Here is a 23,984-nt window from a genome sequence, read left to right on the forward strand (position 1 = left end):
TCTTTAAAAAATTTTTTGTTTTATGCCTTTCATGTTTTATGCTAAGGTTTCATTTAGATGGGTGATGATATTGATTGTAGGGAGATTAAAAATAATAATAATAATAATTATTATAATTATGATTAAAAAAAGTTATTATAGTTGTGATTGAAAAAAAAATTTAATGAAAAATTTATGTTGGATGAATTTCATTGAAATTAATATTTGAATTTAATTGATGATATGGTAAGTTTAATCATATCGGATTGGAGATGCGGTGAAATTCAAATGGACATTAAAAAAAAGCTAAGCGAGCTTATTTCCTCACCATCTATGATCTAACAGTTCCAACAACATTGGAAATAGCCTTTTTTTTTTTTCCATCTCTAGACAGATTATCAAATCTCAAAAGGCATACCTCCAATTTGAATAAACACCAAGTAATTATTCAACATATAAAAATCATTAGGCTTAAGCTAAAAATTGTGATGTAGTAATTTGATATTACATAAAAGTATTAACCAAATTTCAGATAAAAAAATTGCAGCTTTTCAACATGAAAACAAAGAATCATGAACCTTAAAATTTTTTTTTTAGTAATTTTACATGATTAATAATGATACATTATTCGGTTCAACATAAATAAAGGCAAGAAATAAATATCCAAAAGATAAATGACTGTGAAGTTGTGAATATAAAAAAATAAGTATATGCATCTAAAAAAAAGTTATCATATATGTCTAATCATGCTTAATCATTCATAAAAAATCAAATCATTAAAACAATTATTTATCAACAATCTTTATATTGAAACGGACATGCGAAACTCATTTGAAAAAAAAGAGAGTTGACAAGAAAAAATTGTAAGATCATCATGAAACAGTTAGGTTTAAGTAATGTTAATAAAAATATGGATATAATAGAATTTTCATAAAAACAAAATTTTTTCAATTTTTCTTTCTGTAACTTTTTCTCCAAATTAAGGTATTAAAAAAGTGGGGATTACAAGGACACTAAAGGTTATTGTGTTTCTATCTCTTTCCTTTAAAAGTTTATCCAAATTAAGGAATGATTTTTCTATTTCCATTACTTTCCTTTATGATCTTTTCCTTTCCTTTCCCTCCCCTTAATCCAAATACAGTGTTAACCTTATCTTATATTTCATAGTATATATTTTGTTATTAAAGATAAAAAAATGAAATGGTTTTATCATTAGATATATAAATGGTTTATTTTAGGTGTTAGACATCATAAAGGAATGAACTTAGAATTCAAGTTTCATCTTGAGAACGTAGGTTAATCTTGTGAATGGGGGTGGGGTTAAAATGATTGGATAGGGATACCTCTCTTTCTTTAGTCTAAGGTCTAATCAATCTCCAATTTATAAAAATGTAACGTAAACCGTACTATGTAATTAATTTGCCTTAGTTGTTAATCTTAGAATATGTTTGGTATACAAAATTATGATAAGATAGGATAAAATTATATTATGAATAAGATTGATTAAATAATGTCATCTTATCATGGTTTGATATGTGCAAGAATTATGATAGAATAATTTATTTATTTGTTAAAATTATCATTCTTCAAAATTTATACAATTTAAATTATTAATGTAATTTTTAAAGGTATAATAGGACATATAATTTTAATCTTATGGATTAAAAACAATCTTATCCACTTTGAAAAGATTGAATCATCTTATACCAAAAAAATGATTAATTCTCCTTATAATCTTATACAACTAAATATAATATAAGATGATATATTTATATCTTAAAATCAAGATTTATGATTAGACTTGTTTCACGAGGTAGCAATAATTAGCAATTAAACATAAGAAAAAATAGTTGTGTGCTAATTTAAGATTTAATTAGATTTTTATATGTATTTAATAGTTTATTTAAACATTAAAGAATCTTTTTTTTCTTTAAGTGGACATTTCGTTTGGGGGAGGAATTCACATATTTTCCTTTGGAATTTTATTATTGAGTATTTGATTCTAACATTTGGTTTAAGATAATATGATTCCGAGGAAAATTGACAAATTTCTAACAGTATCTAAATTCTCGAAATCAAAAACTTATCTCTTCCTGTGGTATTTTAGGATTCCAGAGAAAAAGTAGCATTATTTTCAAATTTGACTTGACTAAAAAATTATGAAATAGCTATTACCATTTTGAAAAGCATATCTGAAAATAAATGCAAGTCAGTTATAAGTTTCTGCTGGTAAAAAATTTGGTTTATATATGGTGTTTGGCATGAAAAATACTTTTAATAATCTCTTACAAAAAATTGAATTGGGTTATTCAAAGCATTTTTTACCAAAAATGTCTTGAATAATCTCCTTCAATTTTTATGAGGGGATTATTGAAGCCATTTTAGCCCAGAAAAAGCCTTGAATAACCTCCATTAAATTTTTTGTAAGAGATTATTCAAGGTATTTTCAATTTTTATGAAGGGATTATTGAAGCCGGTTTAGCCCAAAAAACGTCTTGAATAATCTTTATTAAATTTTTTGTAAGGGATTATTCAAGGTATTTTTCGCCATAAATGCCTTAAATAATCTTACAAAAAATTTAATAGGGTTATTTAAGACGTTTCTGACTAGGGGTGAGTAAATGGTCAATTCGGTCGGTTCGGTTTGAAAAAATCAATAACCGACTTAACCGACTTTCATTTAACAAATAATCGAACCGATCAAATATTATTAAATAATCGATCATAATCGAACCGACCAAAATCAGTTCGGTTCGATCGGTTCCGTTAAATAATCGATTTTTTTTATCATTTTTCTTCCTATTATGAATAATTATTTAACCATAAATTCAATTCAATAAAATTCAAACTCTAGTATCATTCAAACTAAATTACTAAAGAATTTAATAATTTCAACAATATTTTACCAAAAAATAAATAAATAAAAATATTTATCTCAATTTTTTTATTTTTAATTATTAAAAAGTCGATTAATTCGATCAGTACGGTTATCAATTTTAAAAATCGAAAACCGATCGAATTAACCAATTTAACCGATTTAAAAAATCGATTATAATTAAAACTGAATAAACCGAACCAATTCAACCGAATTCACTCGGTTTTGGTCGGTCTAGTCGGTTCAAACTGACTTTTGCTCACCCCTATTTCTGACAAAAAAGGCTTTTAATAATTCACTTCAATTTTTATGAGGTGATTATTCAAAACACCTTGAATAATCTTATCAAATTTTTTATTGGGAATTATTGAAGGTGTTTTTGCTTAGGAAACATCTTAAACAATCCTTTACAAAAAAAATTAATGGGGTTATTGAAGGCATTTCTAGCAAAAAATACCTTAAATAATTTATTTTAATTTTTATGAAGTGATTATTTAAGGTATTTATGGTCAAAAATGCATTTAGTAATTTCATCTAATTTTTTTATTGGGGATTATTTAAGGCCTTTTTGCCTAGAAAATCCATTGAATAATCTTTTACAAAAAATTAAATAGGGTTATTCAAGGTATTTTTGGCTAAAAATGCCTTCAATAATCCCTTTTGATTTTTATGAATAGATTATTCAACCTTTTAAATGATCATTATTTAAAAATTATTATTTTTTATTTTCATAAATCAGAGTGTTATAAATAAATGATATTTTTTCAGATACACTTATAAATAAATGATTAAGGCATTTGTATGAAAAAAATACCTTCACTGGTTATTAATTGAGACGTTTCTTCTTACAACCACCTTTAATATTCCCATATTAAAATTTTATTTTCCTTCTCAATGATCGTGTTATGATAATATGAACGTTTTAATGACTAATTATGAAACAGAAGAGATTATTAAAAAAAATATGACATTTGTATATATGGAACGCTTTATTCCATGTCTTCTTTATGTTTCAATCACAAATACAATTAAAATTTATATTTCAACAGATCTCAGCTCATAGCATTTACTTTTCTTTTTGAAAAAATTTCAGTTTCCTTATCCATCATTTAATTTCTTCTTGTTAAGTTTATCATTGGTTTTTACACAAACGGGTGTATACTTTTTAATTGATAGTGTGTAATTCATGTTACCTTCCAATGAACTTATTTTTCAATTTTTAGATGTCATTTAGCTCTAGATTAAAGGTGTTTTTGATATATATATTATATGTTTTATTGTTAAATTATTTTAGCTACTTCCAATCTTCCAATGTTTTGTTTGTGGTTTATATTTTATTTGATGATGTAGGGGGATTCCATCCACCATATGCCAAGATTTGCTTTCCATTATGTTTTCAACTTTAATGATATTATTTCTTCTAAATAGTTATGGCTGGTTTTTAACTAAGGAAGATGCAATTGGTTATATTGCTTATGATGCAATTGAACCAGATAGAGATTTTGTTGCATTTGTTATATTTTGTTGCTGTAACTTTATTAAATATTAACGTAAAAAAATAACGTAAACTATCTTATGGTGGAACATCTTATGATAACCTACATATTATAGAGTTAAACTTAAATGCAATGGTTTTTGAGAGCAATATACAGTGTATAGATTATATTAGAATGGATATGAGAACTTTTGCAAATTTATGTCATTTGCTTAAAATAGAAGGGGATTATAGTCATCTAGACATATATCAATAGAAGAACTAGTTATTAGCTTCCTCCACAGTTTTATCCATCATACAAAAAATAAGATTATAAAGCATTAAGTGGTCAGATCTGAAGAGACAATTAGTAGATAATTCTATTCTATGTTGAATTCTATTTTAAAATTGCATATACTATTGTTTAAAAAACCCAAACTCATATAGAAAAATTCAACAGATAATAGATAAAAATAGTTCAACGGTTGTTTAGGTGCTTTAGATGGGACATACATTAAAGTCAATGTTGATGCCATTGACTGGCCTAGATATAGGACTAGAAAAAATGAAATTGCTTCTAATGTCCTTGGTGTATGCACCACATATATGCAATTTATATATGTTCTACCAGGATGAAAAAGTTCTGCAGTAAATGCCAAAGTGTTAAGGGATACCATTACACGCAGGAATGAGTTGAGGATCCCACAAAGTATTATTTGTATTATGTTCGTGTAATGTTAATTACGACATTGCTTATTTTCATATTAGTAATGTTGTTGATTGTTCTAACAACTAACTACTGTTTATGTGATGTTGGATATATAAAAGGATTTTTGGCACTTTATAGAGGTCAACGATACCATCTTAGTGATTAGAGGGTGGGACTCCAACCGATGACCCCACAGGAATATTTTAACATGAAACACTCTCAAGCAAGAAATTGTATCGAGAGGTGTTTTGTTATATTAAAAGATAGATAGGCAATTTTAAGAGAGAAGTCATTTTATTCAATTAAGACACAGTGTGGAATCATTTCTACTTATTGCCTTCTCCATAATTTTATTAGGTTTGAGATGGGTTTGATCCTATTGAAGGGGATGTTGCCAAATGAGGTATTTTCCAACCAAATGAATCTGATCATCAATATTTGATTATGCATGTTGAGCCATCTGATTATTGGACTTAGTTTAGAAATAATCTGGCTAATGATATATTCACCCATTGGTTGTAATCTGAAAGATAATAACATTATAGATATGTTTTATATTTTATTATTTGTTTACCCAAATGATTTTTATTTATGTACCATATGGTTGACAATGTCCAATGAATATTAAAATTTGGAGAACACATTGCTTTCTTTTCATGTGTATTCATTTATTTTGTTACCCTTATTGTTTATGATTTATTATATTGATATTGTTTCATAATGTCTAACTATGTGATTAGGAATTGAAATGTCTTCATTGCATGACAATCCATTGCAATCCGTTTGATATGTATCCAAAAGATGATTTTATAGTTTTGGCTTTGGTAACCACTTATGGACTAGAGAAAAAGATTTGCATTTAGTTCAATGCCTACATTCTTTGGCTGATGATCCAAGATAGAGAGTGGATAATGAGACATTATGTGTCGGATATCTAGGTTATATTAAATGAATGCTAGAGTAAGTCATTTCTACTTCACAACTTAAAGCCACTCCCTACATCAAATCCAGGGTTAACTGCGTAAGATACAATATCATGCAATTTGTGACATAAAAAATTCTAGTAGATTTGGGTGAAATGATTAAGAAAAATGTATTACAGTTGAGAAAGAAATATTTGATGAGTGGGTTTGGGTAATTTTTTTAGATGATATTATGGCTTATCTACTTTTTGACCTTTTTTTTTCAATGGCTTTTATTTGATTCGTCTTTGTTTAAACTTTGTCAGTCACACCCACATACTAGAGGGTTATGGAACAAACATTTTTCATTTTTTGATGATTTTAAAATGATATTCGGATCTCATAGAGCAATCGATCAACGAGTTGAAACAAGAACCGATGTAGTTGAATCATTAAATGCTAATAAGGATGCTTACTTCTCTCCTGAGTTTGATATCAATGTCAAAGAAAATAAAGAGAGAGGAGACGATGAAGACGACATTGTATCTGTTGCTCCGAGCAACGGTAGAATGATGTTGTCAAGTAAAAAGCATGCTAGGAGCGATGATGGAGCAATCGTTGGGTTGGTGCATTAAATTGGTAATATTGGTGCTTCATATGAATGGGCTATGAATGTTAGAGAGGACATTTTAGTTTACTTTAAAACAAAAGTTAAACATACAGATAGAAGAAAGTCACTTTTCAATGAAATTATGCAATTCAATGAATTCACGCCTAATGAAATACTCGTCATTGGTAAGTATATCTTGAAAAAAAATCACAAAGTTGAGTTTTTTTTTTTTTTTTTTTTACAATGCCAGTGAATTTAGAAATAATTACATTAGGAAACAATTAAATGAATGTAATGCATATCATTCATCGTTTAACTTTCCTCCTCTTGGACACGTGTAGATTGCACTATATGTTGTTTACAGATTCATTGTATAATTTTGAAAACCTATTTATTTAATTAAGACAGGAAATGAAAGGTTGTAAATATACAAATCACTACTTCACATGTTAAACATGGGTTTATTTATATTGGATTCGTACTTGTGTGAATCAAATACATATATGTGATACTACGAATTATATTTTAAAATTTAAATTACGAACATTGTAGTATTTCAATAAGTTTACCACACATCCGAATTTATAACTGATAATGTTGTCATATAAAAATACTTTTTTCAAAAAATCGTACTTAATATATGTGTATTCATATAAGTTGCCAATTGATATAAAATAAATATATACCAATAATATTAAACCAATACCCGAATCGAAAAATAAAAATTATCCATTCGATATAGCATGTTAAAAACATTATAAAAAATGTAATGCATATATTTATACCCACCAACAATCTCTAACCTCAAGGTGTAGCGAACGATAATACATACTCTGACTACTCCTTATGGACTTCATCAAGTTCGTCTTTTGTAAAGCTTCCTTTATTCTCCACTATAAAAAAAAAATCAGAAGTAAATGTTAATAAACGAGAACATAATTTTCACAAATATTTTTGGAAGATATTACAAGTTTATGGAATTAATACTAACCTTAAATGTTGCATCATAAAATCATATAAAACTATCTCTTTTATAAAATGAAAGACATAATATCCACATTCAGTATATCTTGATTGACGAGGTACTTGAAAATAAATTTAATGGGTTTAGAAAATATTTATCTAAATAAACTCAGCATCAAAGAATAAATTTTATATTTACCGATAATGACACCCAATTTATCTTTGCATTCTTATCAACTGCAAACATTCCCCTAAATTAAATAGAAAAAATATTTAATATAAAAATAAAAGTAATTATGAAAAAACACAAGATAATATAAAAACATGTAATACCTCTTTACAAAATTATGAATATCGGGGTTGGCTTCACTGTTGGTTGAACATAATTAAATAAGTATGGCGTAAAAGAATTTATATCAATTACAATAAGCTGCAATTGATGACTGCATAATAATAAGAATGATGTACTTAGATTAGGCATAATCTTAGATTTGGGTAAGGTTGAAATAATTAGTTGTATGAATATAACTTACATAAGATTATACAATACCAAAAAATAATTGGCTCGTTTTTACATGCATTGATCTATATGGAGACCATGAAAAAAGACAGTGCGACTTTGCTCACTAATCATATTCGGGTCAACAAATCGAATCTATGGGTCATTTGTCTCATCTTGATTTCTCTATATAGAAAGCTGCATAATAACAATCAACAGTACTTATTAGTAATACACCCTAATACAGATTAATACATATTGATTTTGCATATTTAAATTTATAAGCTAACCTCATATATGTAACAATATTAGAAGCTAATATTTCATCTCGGGTACAAATGCCTCAATCTTAGGCCTTTCAATGTAAGAAATTGATGGATGATCAAATAACCCATCCTTGGACTCAACGGTAATGATGTTTCCTTTGGATAAATGATCAAGTGCATAATTAGATAACGCGTCAATGGCAACTTGAGCAAGGGTTGTCCTTAAGTCCTAACATCCTACTACAATATATAATGAAATATAAGTATTAAAACCAAATCAATAAATATAATAAACAAATAAATATTAAGTGAATAAACAAAATTATACTTCATAGCTGATACCAAAAGTTGGGTTTGATGCCTGACTTGCAACAAAAGCTTGTTTTTGTTGAATGTTGCTAACCGACTACCGTACAAGCATGTTAGGCTGCATTGTTGCCAACATCGCCTCTAAAGCTACGAGTTGTTGTTATTGGTTATTCAGGCAATGCTCTTGGTCATCAAGTCTTTGCTGTTGTTGCTCAATGATTGCTTTATATTATGCATTTGTCATTTGAGGGGTTTTGGGTTGATTACTGAAGAACTTTGATGGCAACATAAATCTACCAATCTCACGAACTCGACCATATCTTTCTTTCACTCCTAATGCTAAAGATAAGGGATCTTAGCCATGGTGGATTGGCAGTTCACCGGATTTAAATTTAATTGTAAAATCATCCTAAAAAACAATAATAAGATGTGTCGTAACAACAAATTTATACAAGTATATAGTCATGCATACAAGCACAAAGCCAATCATATGTGATATAATGAACAGTTATACATATAATCTTTTTAACCATTTCTTTGATTGCTTCATCTGCAAACAATTCGTTCTTTTGCATATGTCTTTGTTTCCACATATCTCCTCTAGAAACTTCAGTGCCAGAGTTAGATGATTCATAATAAATTAATTCTATATAAGAATCAAAATTTATTAAATAAATGTTCATAAATATTCTTTTATGATATGAGTATAAAACAAGTATGTGAATACTTATAAGACCATACTTGACATTCGCATAACCCTTTTTTTATATTCAATGGTGATATACTTGTTTAGCCGGAATGTTCTTTTGTTATTCTTTGATTTTTTAGAAAAGAAAGAAATTGTGTAAATCACATATTAAGATATTGAATATATTACATAAAATCTTATAAACAATTAACATAATGGGTATGTGTACCAAAAATTTTTTTGATAGCCGATTTCGAACAAAATTCATCCAATCTTGATAACTTATAATAACTGTATATAACGAAAGTGAATCAGCCAACATATCACTATTATCAGTAAATGGTAAAATATATTGGATTGTCAATCTACTTTTAAAGTCTCTAAATACTTTCCTAACCAATTGTAACACAAGCTTTTTATGCTTATTTAGGATATCGAACCGTTCTTAATAAATTTAAAATGATTACTATGAACAAATTGAATTTCAATTAAATGATCATTTAACAAATTTTATGAAATAGTTGAATAAACATACTACAACTGACTCCTATATATGATCCTTTAAATCATTAGAAACTTGTCACCAATTATGGTATGTAGTAAAAATGCTACTACGGATGATCGCTCCAATGTGATTGGCCAACTTGGTAGCTCCATCAAATACAACCTACCCACTTTAATTGAAATCAATGTGAATTTTCGTGTCAGTCACTTGAATTTATTTGTTTTGTCCCCTTTCTATTTTTTTTTTTCACTATACGTGTGTCTTCTTCATATTTAGTAGTAGGAGAAGTATGTTTTTCGAATTTCATAATACTTGTGATTTTGATTATTATACGAAATACACGAAACTGTCTCTCTAAATTTCATATAGTAATAAAATACAACCAATATCATACTACAGTTACTAGACCAATATACATAAAATTTCCTTAAACTAACAATATTTTATGGGTACAAGCCATATTATAAGTCTCACCTTAAATAAGAGTTCAATGCAAAACAAATGATAAGTAAAAAAATACACATAATTTTCACAATATCATTCAGCAAACCACAATATTTAAATCAAATTGTCTCTCTAAATTTCACATAGTAATAAAATACAACCAATATCATACTACGGTTACTAGACTAATATATGTAAAACATCTTCAAACCAATAATATTTTAAAAGTATAAGCCATACTGTGATTCCCACTTTAAATAAAAGTTCTACACAAAACAAATGATAAGTAAAAAAATACATCCAATTTCCACAATATCATTCAGCAAACCATAATATTTAAACCAAATTACAAAGAAATACTATACATGCAATGAAAAGAGATTGGACGACTAAGGTAATAGTGGAATGAATAAAAAATATATAATATATAGTAAGGAACGAAAAAAAATACCTATATAAAAGAATATAAATAATGCAAAAAATAGATAAAATAAGGAAATACCGGTAAAAAGAGAAGTGCGACGATGTTGAGTTGTTGAAGGTTAGTGGCGATGAGAGAGATAAAGAAACCAAAAAGCAAACTAAATGGTTTGATGGTTTAGGGGTTGGTTGCAATGCAACCTTTTATCGTTCACTATATTAGCAGTTTAGGATTTCAAAGTTCAAGAAAGGAAAATGAATTTTAAAAATGATCACTAAAGGTGTTTTACCAAAAAAATACCTTCAATAACCCTATTCAATATTTTATAAGGGATTATTCAATGCGTTTTCTAGGCAAAAATGCTTTGAATAATCCCCTCATAAAAATTGAAGGGGAATATTCAACGCGTTTTTGGCCATAAACGTCTTATCTAACCTTATTCAATTTTTTCTAAGGGATTATTTAAGGTATTTTTTTTTACCAAAAATGCATTGAATAATCTTTTCAAAAAAAGATGGGAGCAGATTATATATGGTGTTTTTGGCATAAAATAATCTCCTCTAAAAAATTGAAAGGATTATTCAAGACGTTTTTGGCTAAAAATGCCTTGAATAATCCATTCATAAAAATTTAAGGGGATTATTCAAGGTCAATGTGTTTTTGTCCAGAAACGCCTTCGATAACTCCATTTAAACTTTTGTAAGGGATTATTCAAGATATTTTCTAGGTAAAAACACTTTGAATAATGACCTCATAAAAATTAAAAGAGATTATTCAAGACGTTTTTGGCTAGAAACGCTTTGATTAAACTTATTCAATTTTTCTTAAGGGATTGTTCAAGGCATTTTTTTCTTAAAAACATCTTGAATAATCCCAAAAAAAATGGGAGAGGATTATTGAAGATATTTTTGGTAGAAAATACCTTGAATAATCCTTTCTAAAAAATTAGAGGGAATTATTTAAGGTATTTTTGGTAAAAAAACACGTTGAATAATTCACTCATAAAAATTTAAGGGGATTATTCAAGGCTTTTGTGCTCAGAAATACCTTCAATAACCTCATTCAATTTTTTGTAAGGGATTATGCAAAGATTTTTTGGATAAAAATGCCTTGAATAACGACATTATACAAATTGAATAAGATTATTCAAGATATTTTTTATCAGAAACGCATTGAATAACCCCATTTATTCTAAAGGATTATTCAAGGTATTTTTTTCCTAAAAATGACTTGAATAATCTCAAAAAGAATAGAAGGGATTATTGAAGGTGTTTTTAGTAGAAAACGCCTTGAATAATTCCTTTATAAAAAATTAAAGAGAATTATTCAAGGCGTTTTTAGTCACAAAAGCCTTGAATAACTCCATTCAATTTTTTTTAAGAATTATTTAAAGCATTTTAGGCAAAAAATATCTTGAATAATCTCCATTAATTAAAAATTAGATTATTTAAGTTACTATCATATATGTTAAGAAGATTAAAATAATTATAAGGGATTTGATATATATAGATTCTTTCCGACCAAATGAGTGAATCTAAACATAAAATGTCTTGAAAATGAAAAAAAAAAACTCAGATATCATATTTTTTTGGGATCATACTTTCTTCCAAAATCTATAATTTTACAAACTAAACACTTCTTAAAAAGAATGCTAGGGGCATTCTCCCCAAGCATCATCTTTCAATACTCGAATGCACAAGAAACCACTTGACTTAACTTTCAAAACTAGAAACTGGAATTTGTTATCACAAGTTTTTGAACTTCACATGATAATAAAATGAAAATCTAATTGTGAGAAGATTTTTGTAACTTTTCTAATGGAAGCCATGGATCAAATTTCATTTTAGTTCTTGTTTTGTTCTATTTTTTGTGTTTTTTTATTTGGGGGAAAATGCATTTGACTAAAATCAATTAGTTTTTTTAAGATTATAAAATCTGTAAGTTATTTAGCAAATAAAATGATGATTATTCCTTTATCAATTACTTACATTATAAATTGGTGTACATTTTAATTATATGTCTATTTCAATCAATTATATTTTACTTTTTACACTTTTCTTCGACTTTAAAGTAATTTTTGAGAAGCAAAAATGTAAAAACCAAAAAAGAAGCTATCAAATCCAACTTTTATTTTTTTAGTTCTACTCTTATTATAATTTATGCAGTTTTTATATATTTATATAGCTTTGTGTGACTATTTATTTGGCTAGTGTAATACTTTAAGATCCACATGTACTTAAACTTGTACAATCTTTAATGATATAAAAATATTTTTTTCTAATTATAAATAAATCTACTATATGTTTAAGTAAAAATAAATAACTTAAAAGAAAAACCTTGTGATCATAGATCTCTTTTAAAAATAACAAGATTTAATTTTGATCAGTATATTTTAAAATATCGTATCCATTCTATATCAAAATTCACAAAATTTAAATAAGAAATGATATTTCAAATAAGTTATTTAAAATATGAATATCTTAATCCCATTTAAATAGCCACAAATATTTTATCATGTTTAAGTAGGTATTCACATCACATTTTATCAAAATTTATGTATTCTATAATATAATATTATATATGATAAAATTAAAATTAAAATTTTAAAAATAAGTCAGAATGTGACAAGTTAACAAACATAGAAGTAGTATAATTTAAAAAAAAAAAAAACTAATATTGAAAAATTTTGGGATTAAAAATAATTTTTTAAGGAATTACAAAAAATTAAAAGGTAAAAAGTATATATTTTTGCATCCAAATATTTGATTTAATGATTAATACATAATTTTTATACATAAATAATAAAATTCAAATCCCTATTTTTTTACCTAAAACACTATTTTAAAACAAATATATTCATATTTTACGTAATAAAATAAATTTAAATAATAAATGTGCAAGATGGGGGTATTTTTATGTTGTAAAAACTTTTGTGATGAAGCCAATTTCATATTACTTTGAGCTTCACTGTACACTAATAAAAAAGATGAAAAACACACGGCTGTTTTATGGCCTCAAGTGTTGAAAGGCAATGCTTAGAGCAACTGCCCTTAGCATTCCCGTTATTTTAAAGCCATGGTTCTCATTAACGACGAAACCTAATCAATGTACCCTGTTTCTCTAATTTTATGCACTCCTCAGCCTCAGTTTCAGGTATGTTTCTTCAATCCCTCCTTTTTCTTTTAATTTTTTTTTATTTATCTGAAAAAACTGCTTGTTTCACATCGTAAGAACTATAATTCTAATGATCAAAAGTGCTCATTGATTTGTTTTTATTTGACCCTTTTCTCTTGTAGCAAAAATATCAAGCTGTTCATGAAAGCTTCTTTTTCAGTCTTCAGCAAGCTCTTATTCACTCATATTCCTTCTAAGAATTTAGCATCTGTTTCTTCATGTCTTTTAGAATCCCAACATTTTATCCTGAAACACTCTGAAGAATGCAATTCCATGAGTATGATCAAATCAATACTCTCCAAACGTGGTTGGAATATTAACCCTGAGAATTTATGCACCATTGATTTGAATGAATCAAATGTAATTTGGATTTTGACTGATTTATTTGATGAAAGTTTGGATGCTGACCTTGCTTTGTACTTCTTCAAGTTGTCTGAATGTTGTATTGGATCATTGCACTCGCTTAAGTCAGTATGTAAAATGATACACATATTAGTTTCCAGGAACATGAATCATATAGCGGTGGATTTTATTAGCGAAGAGGTTTCGGAGGATTTATTGTTGAAACTCTTTTATGAGACTCATAGTGATAGAATGGTTTTACAAACTGTGTGTAGCATGCTTGTTGATTGTTATATTAAGGAAAACAACGTTAGTTTGGCTTTAAAATTATCATGTCAAATGAAGAGTTTTAACATGATTCCATCAATTAGGGTTTGCAATTCGCTGCTTATGGTGTTGTTAGGATTAAATCAATTGGACTTGGCTTGGAATTTTCTGGACCAAATGCTGAGGCAAGGGATTGATTTAAATGTTTCCCTTGTTAGTTTGTTTATTGATAAGTATTGCAGTAAAGGCCACCTTTTAAGTGGCAGGAGATAGCTTGTGGAAATGAAAAACTATGGGATTAAACCAGATGTTGTTGCATATACAATCATAATTGACTCACTCTGCAAGATGTCTTGTTTAGGAGAAGCAACTTCTATGCTGTTTAAACTAAATAGATTGAGAATCTCTCCGGATTCAGTGTTGGTTAGCTCTTTTGTTGAAGTTACTGTGAAGCTGGAAGGCCAAACGAACCAATGAATGTTATAAACTTCTTTAATCTTAAACCAAATATTTTTGTATACGATAGCTTCATCACAAAATTGTGTGCAGATGGTGACATGGTAAAAGCTTCTGTAATCTTTCAATAGATTTTTGAATTGGGCTTGCTTCCAGATTTTTTAGTTATACTAATATAATTTGAGGCTATTGTAAAGATCTGCACAGGAATAGAGCTTTTCAATATTTTGGGAAAATGTTAAAATGTGGAATTAACCCATCTATGACTACATACACATCACTTATTGGTGCTTGCTGCAAATCTGAAGACTTGGAAATGGCAGAGTGTTTGTTTCAGAAGATGAAAACGGAAGGTTTGGTACCTGATATTGTTACATATAACATGAAAACAGATGGCTATGGAAAGATGGGCCACTTACACAAGGCCTTTATGCTTGTAGATATGATGAGATCAGCTGGCATCTCTCCTGATGTTATGACCTATAATAACATTATTATTGACAGCCTAATTAAAAGAGGATTTACAAATTAGGCAAAAAATATTCTGGATGAGCTTGTCCGAAGGGGTATTTTTCCTGATATGGTGACATTCACCAATATCATAGATGGTCTCTCCAAAAAAGGGGACTTTGAGGAAGCATTTCTTGTATGGTTTTAAATGAGTGAACACCATGTGAAGCCTGATGAGTGAACACCATGTGAAACCTGATGTTGTGACTTGCAGTGCTTTACTTAATGGCTAATGCAGGGCGTGTAGGATGGAAGAAGCTAACGCTCTGTTTGTTAGGATGCTTGATGTTGGGTTGGGTTGAAACCAGACCTGGTATTATACAACACTCTTTTTCTTGGATTTTGTAGCACTGGAAACATGGATGAGGCATGCAACTTGGTGGAAATGATGATTAAAAATGGTATCCTACCAAATATCATCGCTTATCGAGCATTTGTCCTTGGATTTGAGAAAAAGTGGTTCAAGAATCCTGTAGAAAGTGCATCTTTTAAATTGCAACAACTTTTGCAGAGACATGATATCCATGTTGATGTTAATGAATAAATAGCAATTCTGTAAGTTTTCACTTGAGACTTCTGAGGATTCTTTCAGCTGTTTGAGCTGTAAGATTGTCTTCTTTTCATGTTCCTTTTATTTGTATGCTTGATTTAGCCAAATTGAGTTGGACTTTTCTTTGGCATTGTGTTTCTTATACTTGATTGTAATTTTGAAATAGAGTTCTGAATTACTGGCTTGATCCCTGTGATTGTTTCAGGTAGTATTGCAGGTATGACTTCATCTTCTTGACATAGAGCTAGTCCCTAAGGTGGCCTCTTTGTTAAATAGTAAAGATCTGCCTTGGCACTCATGAGTAGTGGTGCTTAGTAACGGTAATACTTTCAGATATCAAATGAAGAGTTTTGTGAGATGAACTTGATTTGTGGCAGGCCGGAGTTTAAGGTATATTTGTCCCTTATCTTTCTGTTTGTTCTGCTAAATTAAATTACTGCACATACAAGCGCACATGCAATATGCTGACCAAATAACCTTCGAATTTTCATGCATCATTGATTGTTTTGATGTAGTTCTAGCCTTCTTGACTCTGGGCATGTATATTTATATGAAAGAATATTTGGCTGCTTAGATGATAAGAAGAGGCCTCTCTAGGTCTCTCTCTTTCTTCGTGGCATCTATAAGAATGTTGGAAATATATTTTTGGAAGTCGATCTTTTATTTGGTGATCTCTTAGATATCTTGATCAGATGCATTTGACTTCGCTTTTTGGTGTTGCGTTATTAACATTTTTTGTAATTGAATTACCCGAACATCCTCATCTTCAATGAGCAATGAGGAATGCATGTGTCCTTGGATGAACACCGAGTACGATTGAATTACTGCAAGCTTCAAAGAGGGGGTGTTACTACCTTGAGATTGAGCTTTGTGCTGATGATGCAGCTATGTTGCATGACACCTAACAACTGACATGATACTGTTACGTTAGCACGCTACAATAATAATAACGATAATGGCTGAGTGATAAAAACAAAAAAAAACACTTTCTCAACTTTGAATCAATCGAAAAATTTAATAATTAAATGATTTAACAAAAACTATAATTAAGTGACTAATGATATATTTTATTATTATTATAAATACTAGTATTTGTTAGTACGTTCATTACATGTGAATTCTCATTATTTATTTATTTGTTTTTAATAAATAGTTGTATATTTTATATATTTAAAAAATGTATATTTTATGCAAATAAAACTAATAAAATACATATTAACCAAAATTTGTTTCTTGTGTAAAGAATATCAAATTAATAAAAAAGTTTATTATTTTTAATGTTAATAAAAAAAATAAAAAATTGAAGATAAAGAAATTCAATATAAAATTTATCAATAAATATATTTATTTTAAGGTTAATAAAAAATTAAAACCCTCAAAATAAAATTAAAAGTGTCCATGAGTTGAACAAATCAGACTCAGTTCATACTTTCATGATCTTGCCCAAGACTTAACCCGACCAACCTATTTGAACGTATTAGGCACGTAAATGGTATTAAAATATAAATATAGTTTTTATTAAGACTAATATTTTAAATATATTTTATAGTTAAATTTAAATAAAAATATTTTTTATTGATAAAATAATAATTCAGGTTAGACCGGGCTGGGACTAAAAAAATTCTATCCAAACCCAGCTTGTGGACAAGTTTAAATAAACAATTCAACGTAAATTTTAACTATTTTCTATTTATTATCAAATAAATCCATTTTACAAAACTTTTTAATAAAATTAAAATCCTTACTTATAATTGGATAAATATTATTAATAATAAAAAATTACAATGGCAATTTAGAAAATATAATGAACAATCATACCTATTTTTGTTAGTTCAAAAAATTCATCACAGCAGTACTTATGTATATTATAGATTATAGATCTAAATTGAACTCTTACTTTTAAGCAAAACTAAAAAAGATGTCTCTAATAATACATATAGTTTATTTTATCATGTGGTTTTTGAGTAATATATCGAGCTGAGTTTTATAATTATAATAGTAATATAGATTATTCATCTTTTAATTGCAATTGTACAATTATACTTTTTAATTTGTTAAAGAAATCAAATGTTAAGAATAAAAGAATATTCATAAAATTAAAACACATGATGATACAATTAAACTTATTAAAAAATAAATGATAGATTCAATTCTTCATCTTAAATAAAGTGATAAAATTTAGACTTCATCTCAATTTTTTTTCAAAATATATAATAAATTAAAAAACCCATTTTTTTTTATAAAAAATATAAGGTTAAAGAGTAAAAATATCTCTAAATTATAACTTAATATTCATTTAAGTTTTTAATATTTTATGACAATCTATCTTTAATTTTTTATTTTGTCTCAATTAAACTCTTAAATGAATAGAATCTAATCACGCAATAAATTTTAATCAATCAATTATATAATTGTAGTTAATTGAACCTTTAAAGAATATTAGATAGAGAGGAAAGAGAAAATTGAGAAAAAAAAAAGAAAAAAGAAAAAGGAAGAAAAGTTTTTTATTTTTTTTTCAATAACTACCAGATTTTGAAGGCAAGAGTGATGGAAAAAACTGTCAGCCCTATTCCCGTCAAGGATATATATCGCTGACGAAAAATTGTGACGGTAACTCTTCGAGACTAACACCATCGTCGCTGTTGTTCTGTCATAATTTTTCGCATATTCCGTCACTAACATTAGTGACGGTTATATGCATCACAAATTCCGTCACCATTGTTGATTTGCCAAATTTTGTCTCAAAATTAAACATGTAACAATATTCTATCACAATATAAATTATCCGTCACTACTTGCTGTCAAATATTTTATCACAATATTAAAATGTCACCAAATGCTGCCACAATATTGTCACTATTAAAAAAATTGTCACCACATTTTGTCGCATAATTCTGTTACAGTTTCTTTTTTATTACTAAATCTGTCACAAATTTGATATTACATTCCATCACAATATATAAAATCTGTCACTATTTTTGTTACGATATTACTAATTCTATCATTATTTCTTTTGCAAATTTCTATCACAACTGTATTATACCATATGGCAAAAATGGGTCATAATTTCTTGATACATTCCATCACAATAAATGAGATTTTCACTAATTTTGTCATAATTTTATGTCACATAATGTATTACATTATAAACATATGACAAAAATCTATCACAAATAATAACACAAATCAGTTACCGTATAACACAATTCTATCACATATCAATCACAATATATGGTACAAATTTGTCACCATACTCCATCACAAAGAATATAACCATCACAACTTACAAACATCCATCATAAAAAGCCTTAGTATTTCACAAATTTGTCACCGTATTCCACCACAAAGAATATAACAATCACAACTTTCAAACATCAGCCACAAAACCTAAATTACAATATATAGTACAAATTTGTCACCATATTCCACCACAAAAATATAATAATTAGAATTCAAAACATCAATCACAAAATATCCAAATTAATCACAATAAAATATTATCACACACACACACACACACACACACATATATATATATAAATATTCAGGCTAAATCATAAAACTTAGCTAATAAATTCATTAAACTAGTGAATAAGTTGAAATATGTCAATAACCCTAACTTCAAGATGCCATACTTAATATAAACTAATCAAGGTACCCTACTTAATATAAACTAGCAAGTAGTTAAGTTTACTGAATATATAACTAATATTATTTGTCTATAATAAATCATGTAGTTAATCATTATAAACACCATGAACTGTATCTCCACCTAATCCATTTATGTCATCCTCAGCATTTTCACTATGATCCACTAGACCAGTCCCATGAGTTTTAGGATTTGAAACTCCAATTCCCATACCTTTTAAGGCATATTGCAAAGATGGAACTAGAACTCCATCCAATCGTTGCATCAATTGTTGGAATATTTGTTCCACATGTTGAGATTGAATGGAAGTAGATTCAGAAGTAGCTAGTGTAGATGATGACTTCTGATGATGCGATGTGTTGAGTATATCTCTGAGATCTTGTCCTCCAAATCCATATCATTGTCCATGACCAACACCAACAACCACTTGACGCCATGCATCGACATCAAACTAGGGTTGGAAAGAAGCATCATCGTAAATTTCAGCCAACACAACAGCATATCTCTCCTACGATAATATATAAAACAAATTCACAAAAATAAATCTAAATAGTTACATATATATGTAGAAAATAGCTAAAGTTCACTTATACTAACAAACTTGGATTTTCTATCCACAAATTCACCATCTGATCGCTTATAAGTACAATCAAATTACCTCAGCTTGAGTAACAACATGTCCAAGATCCTTTTCTTATATTAATTTGTTATAGAAAAATTAATGAGTATGAATAAAGGAATCAATTCACTATATAGAAATTTAAAAAATGACACATCGTTCGCTTTCCATGAAAAAGAATGGGAATCGATCGACATGCATGTTTGGATATGCTACCATCCTTTTCAGTTAGGCATTTTTTACAGGCTGAAATATTTTCCATTCATCTTTCACCTATGCATTATCAACTAACCAAGCCCAATTTTTTCCACCTACCTTCTATGGAAAAAATGGTTTTGTATCTTCTATGAAATTAGCACTTGTAGCCTTCTTTCTTTCCCTTGAGCTGGAGTTTGTCATAATATATAGATTCGTAGAGCTATAGCTAGACATAACCTAAGGAGTTGCCGCCAATCTTTTATCTAAGTGTGATTGATCACCTAATGAATTTATCTTTTTAAGGAGCTTCTAAGCTTGACTAAGGATTCCTAAAAAATAGATTTTGATCTACTACTCAAAATAGGGTTCGAAAATATGGTTACATATGGGGAAGATTATAGCACTCCCACATGCCCATCCAAAAGACAATATCATTTTATTTTAAGTTATCCTAAGATCTTGATTTTAATGGTTTTAATTTTGATATTTAAATATTAGAGATAATTTTTAAAATTTCTTCATCAATCTGACAAAATTCTTAAAAATACTTTCTTATCTCAAGAATATTTAAGAATCTCATTTGTTTTCTTAAAGAGGCTCCGTTGTTGGAAAAATATTTAATTATTATTATTTTTATTTTTATTGAAAATATATCTAATTCTTCTACCATTTGAGCCAAAAGCAGAAATATTTTCTCATTTAGAAATTTCTTAGATAATCATCTATTTGTGATTACTAAGAATTTCATCATTGGAATTTATTTTTTAATTTTAAAAATTTTATTTCTAAATTTTCACTATTTAGGCCTAATTTAGAAATATATTTCTTAAAATTCAATATCTATTTATTCATCATTTATTCTTAAAAAGAAAATAATATAACAAAATTTTTTGAAGTTTCATCCAAATTTTCCTACCATTTGGGTTGAATTTAGGGAAAAAAACTTTTCACTTGGAAATCTAATAAAAATTCAGTCATTTGTGATTTTTTTTTTTTGAAGATTTAATCCTTAGGCAATATATTTTCAAACAAAATTTTATGGTTTTTATTTTTTATTTAAAAAAAATACAATTACTTTTATCAAAATTTTGCCTAAATTATTTTACCATTTGGGTTAAATTTAGAGAAATTTCTTGCCTAGAGATTTTTTAAAAAATTTATCATTTGAAATTTCTAAGAATCTCATCATTGAAATAATTGTTATTTCCAAAAATTTTATTAAATTGCTTATTTTTTTGTAATTTGAAAGTAAATACTAATTATTGTTATTGAAGACTCATATCTAATATAACAATATAAATATAAATCTAACAAGTAAAAATATATAAATAAATGCTAAAACAAGCAAAAAAAAATTCAATACCAAATTTGGGCAAAGATCCAAGTGGAAAATCCGTTCGGGTTGACCCCTTGGATCAAGCCTAGAATTGCTTCTCAACGAGCTTTGACTCATAAGGTTTCAATCTGGGTTTGGTAGTTTTGATAATTGCTATTGAAGCTTGGATATAGCCCGACTTGGTGGCTCAAGTTTATGGCTTATTGGTAGTTGATAGCTGTTTGGCGAAAAGGTTGATGATGAAGGCTGGATGATGAGGTGGTAGTTGTTGATTTCTTAAATCTTTCTATGCTCTATGGTTTGATTGCGATTGCTTTGTGGAAATTAATTTGTAGGGAGTTAGGTTGTAGCTGAAAATGATTGATAGTGGTGTAAAGCTTTTGAATATGTGATTTTGGTGAAAACAATGTCGGGTACTTGGCTCTTGAGAGTGGTGGCTTGGTGGTGATGAGGGTTCGATGAAATGGCCTTGTAATGATGGCGATGTTGAACAAAGGATTTTTTTCTATAATCTGTTACTCACTAGTTGTTCTTTCTTGTTGTTGTCATTTTTTTGTGTATAGTGGAACCAATTTATAGATGATAATCCAGTCTAAATAGTGTTTTAACTAGGATTAAACTCTTCAAAAAGTTTATTTGATAGTTAGATCAGGATTGAATTTCATTGTTTAAAAATACTTTTGTCCAACCAAGCAATCATTTTTTAACTAAGTCTCTGCCTTTTTATTGAAAAAATAAATAAACAATAAATAAAATAAAATAAATTTTAAACCTCAAACAAAATAAGATGTTTATAATTGCCCCTTTTTACAATTCTTTTGTGAAACATGAATTGTGTAAAGATATAGACATTCATTACGTCCAAGTGTGGCTTAACAACAATTACAAAATCTTGAAACTTCAAAGATTCACAATTTGAAATATTCAAGAACTTTATAATTCGACAATTAGTAATATAAGTTGAAACTCAAAGATTCACAATTTGAGTCAAATAATCACCATTTTAAAATTCAAAGGTTCACAATTCAAAGATTTACAAAATTCAATGATTCATAAGACTTTTAGATTCATAAGAATTTTTAGTTCTGCAAGAATTTTCAAATTTGAAAGGATTAAAGATTTGCAAGAATTTCATATTTGTAAGAATTTAAATTTGCAAGATTTCAGTTTCACAAGAATTTGATTATTAAATTTTAGATTTGCAAAAACCTAGATTCACAAGAATTTTCAGGTTCGCAAGACACAAAGATTTGTAAGATCTCATATTTGCATTTGAAAGACTCAGTTCTAAAGTTTAATTTAAAGATTTTTACAGGAACTCAGATTTGCAAGATTTTCAATTTTGGATTTGAGAGATTCACATCAAAGTTTAATTAAGAGATTTGTAAAATCCCAAAGCTTCACATTCGAGTTCAAAGATTCACATTCAATAAATTTAGAGTTTCAAATCTAAATTCAAAGGTTCTCATTCAAAAAATTTAGTGGTTCGTATCCAAAATTTCAAAGCTTTTTATTCAAAAACTTTTGGTGATTCACATCTGATACTTCAAAGATTCAGATTGAAAAATTTTGGAAATTCACATAATTTTCAAGATTCACATTCAATAAATTTTAGAGTTTCAAATCTAAATTCAAAAGTTCTCATTTGAAAAATTTAGGGGTTCGCATCCAAAATTTCAAAGCTTCTTATTCAAAAACTTTTGGTGATTCACATATGATACTTCAAAGATTCGAATTCAAAAATTTTGGAAATTCACATAATTTTCAAGATTTCCATTTGAAACTCAAAGACAAAGATTCTCACTTAAAACTTCTTAAACACTCATTCAAAATTCAAAGATTCTCATCTAAAATTTCTTAAAGATTTAAAGCTCTTTAAAGATTTTCATTTAAAACTCAAATATTTTCATTTAAAGCTTAAAGACAAACATTCTCATTCAAAGATTCTCATTTACTAATTCTCATTTAAAACCCAAAGACAAAGATTCTCTTTTAAAGATTCTCATTTAAAACTCAAAGATTCTCATTTAAAACTTCTTAAAGATTCTCATTTAAACTTAAAGACAAAGATTTTAATTCAAAGATTCTCATTTAAAGTTATAATTTAAAACTTAAGGATAAAGATTCTCATTTAAAGATTCTTATTTAAAACTCAAAAATTCTCATTTAAAACTTTTTAAAGATTCTCGTTTAAAATTTTTTAAAGATTCTCATTTAAAAATCAAAGACAAAGATTCTC

At 27.6% G+C, this 23,984-nt stretch overlaps 1 protein-coding gene and 1 long non-coding RNA gene across 2 annotated transcripts; both read left to right on the top strand.

Moving 5' to 3' along the window:
• The first annotated feature begins 13,601 nt into the window (after positions 1 to 13,601).
• LOC149513474 (uncharacterized) lies at positions 13,602 to 16,594 on the top strand. The gene is made up of 2 exons (XR_016330522.1): positions 13,602 to 13,797; positions 16,149 to 16,594. It is a non-coding gene; the product is annotated as an uncharacterized LOC149513474 (long non-coding RNA).
• Positions 13,812 to 16,594, top strand: LOC111309920 (Pentatricopeptide repeat (PPR) superfamily protein). The gene is given in 5 exon segments (XM_022908942.2): positions 13,812 to 14,866; positions 14,869 to 15,045; positions 15,048 to 15,556; positions 15,558 to 15,680; positions 15,683 to 16,594. Coding segments are annotated over 5 exon segments (1,971 nt in total). The 5' UTR covers positions 13,812 to 13,959; the 3' UTR covers positions 15,938 to 16,594.
• Positions 16,595 to 23,984: the final 7,390 nt, after the last annotated feature.

Source organism: Durio zibethinus, chromosome 19 (genome assembly GCF_047325235.1).
Source record: "Durio zibethinus cultivar Kanyao isolate XHJ-2024 chromosome 19, ASM4732523v1, whole genome shotgun sequence".
NCBI classification, from domain to species: domain Eukaryota; kingdom Viridiplantae; phylum Streptophyta; class Magnoliopsida; order Malvales; family Malvaceae; genus Durio; species Durio zibethinus.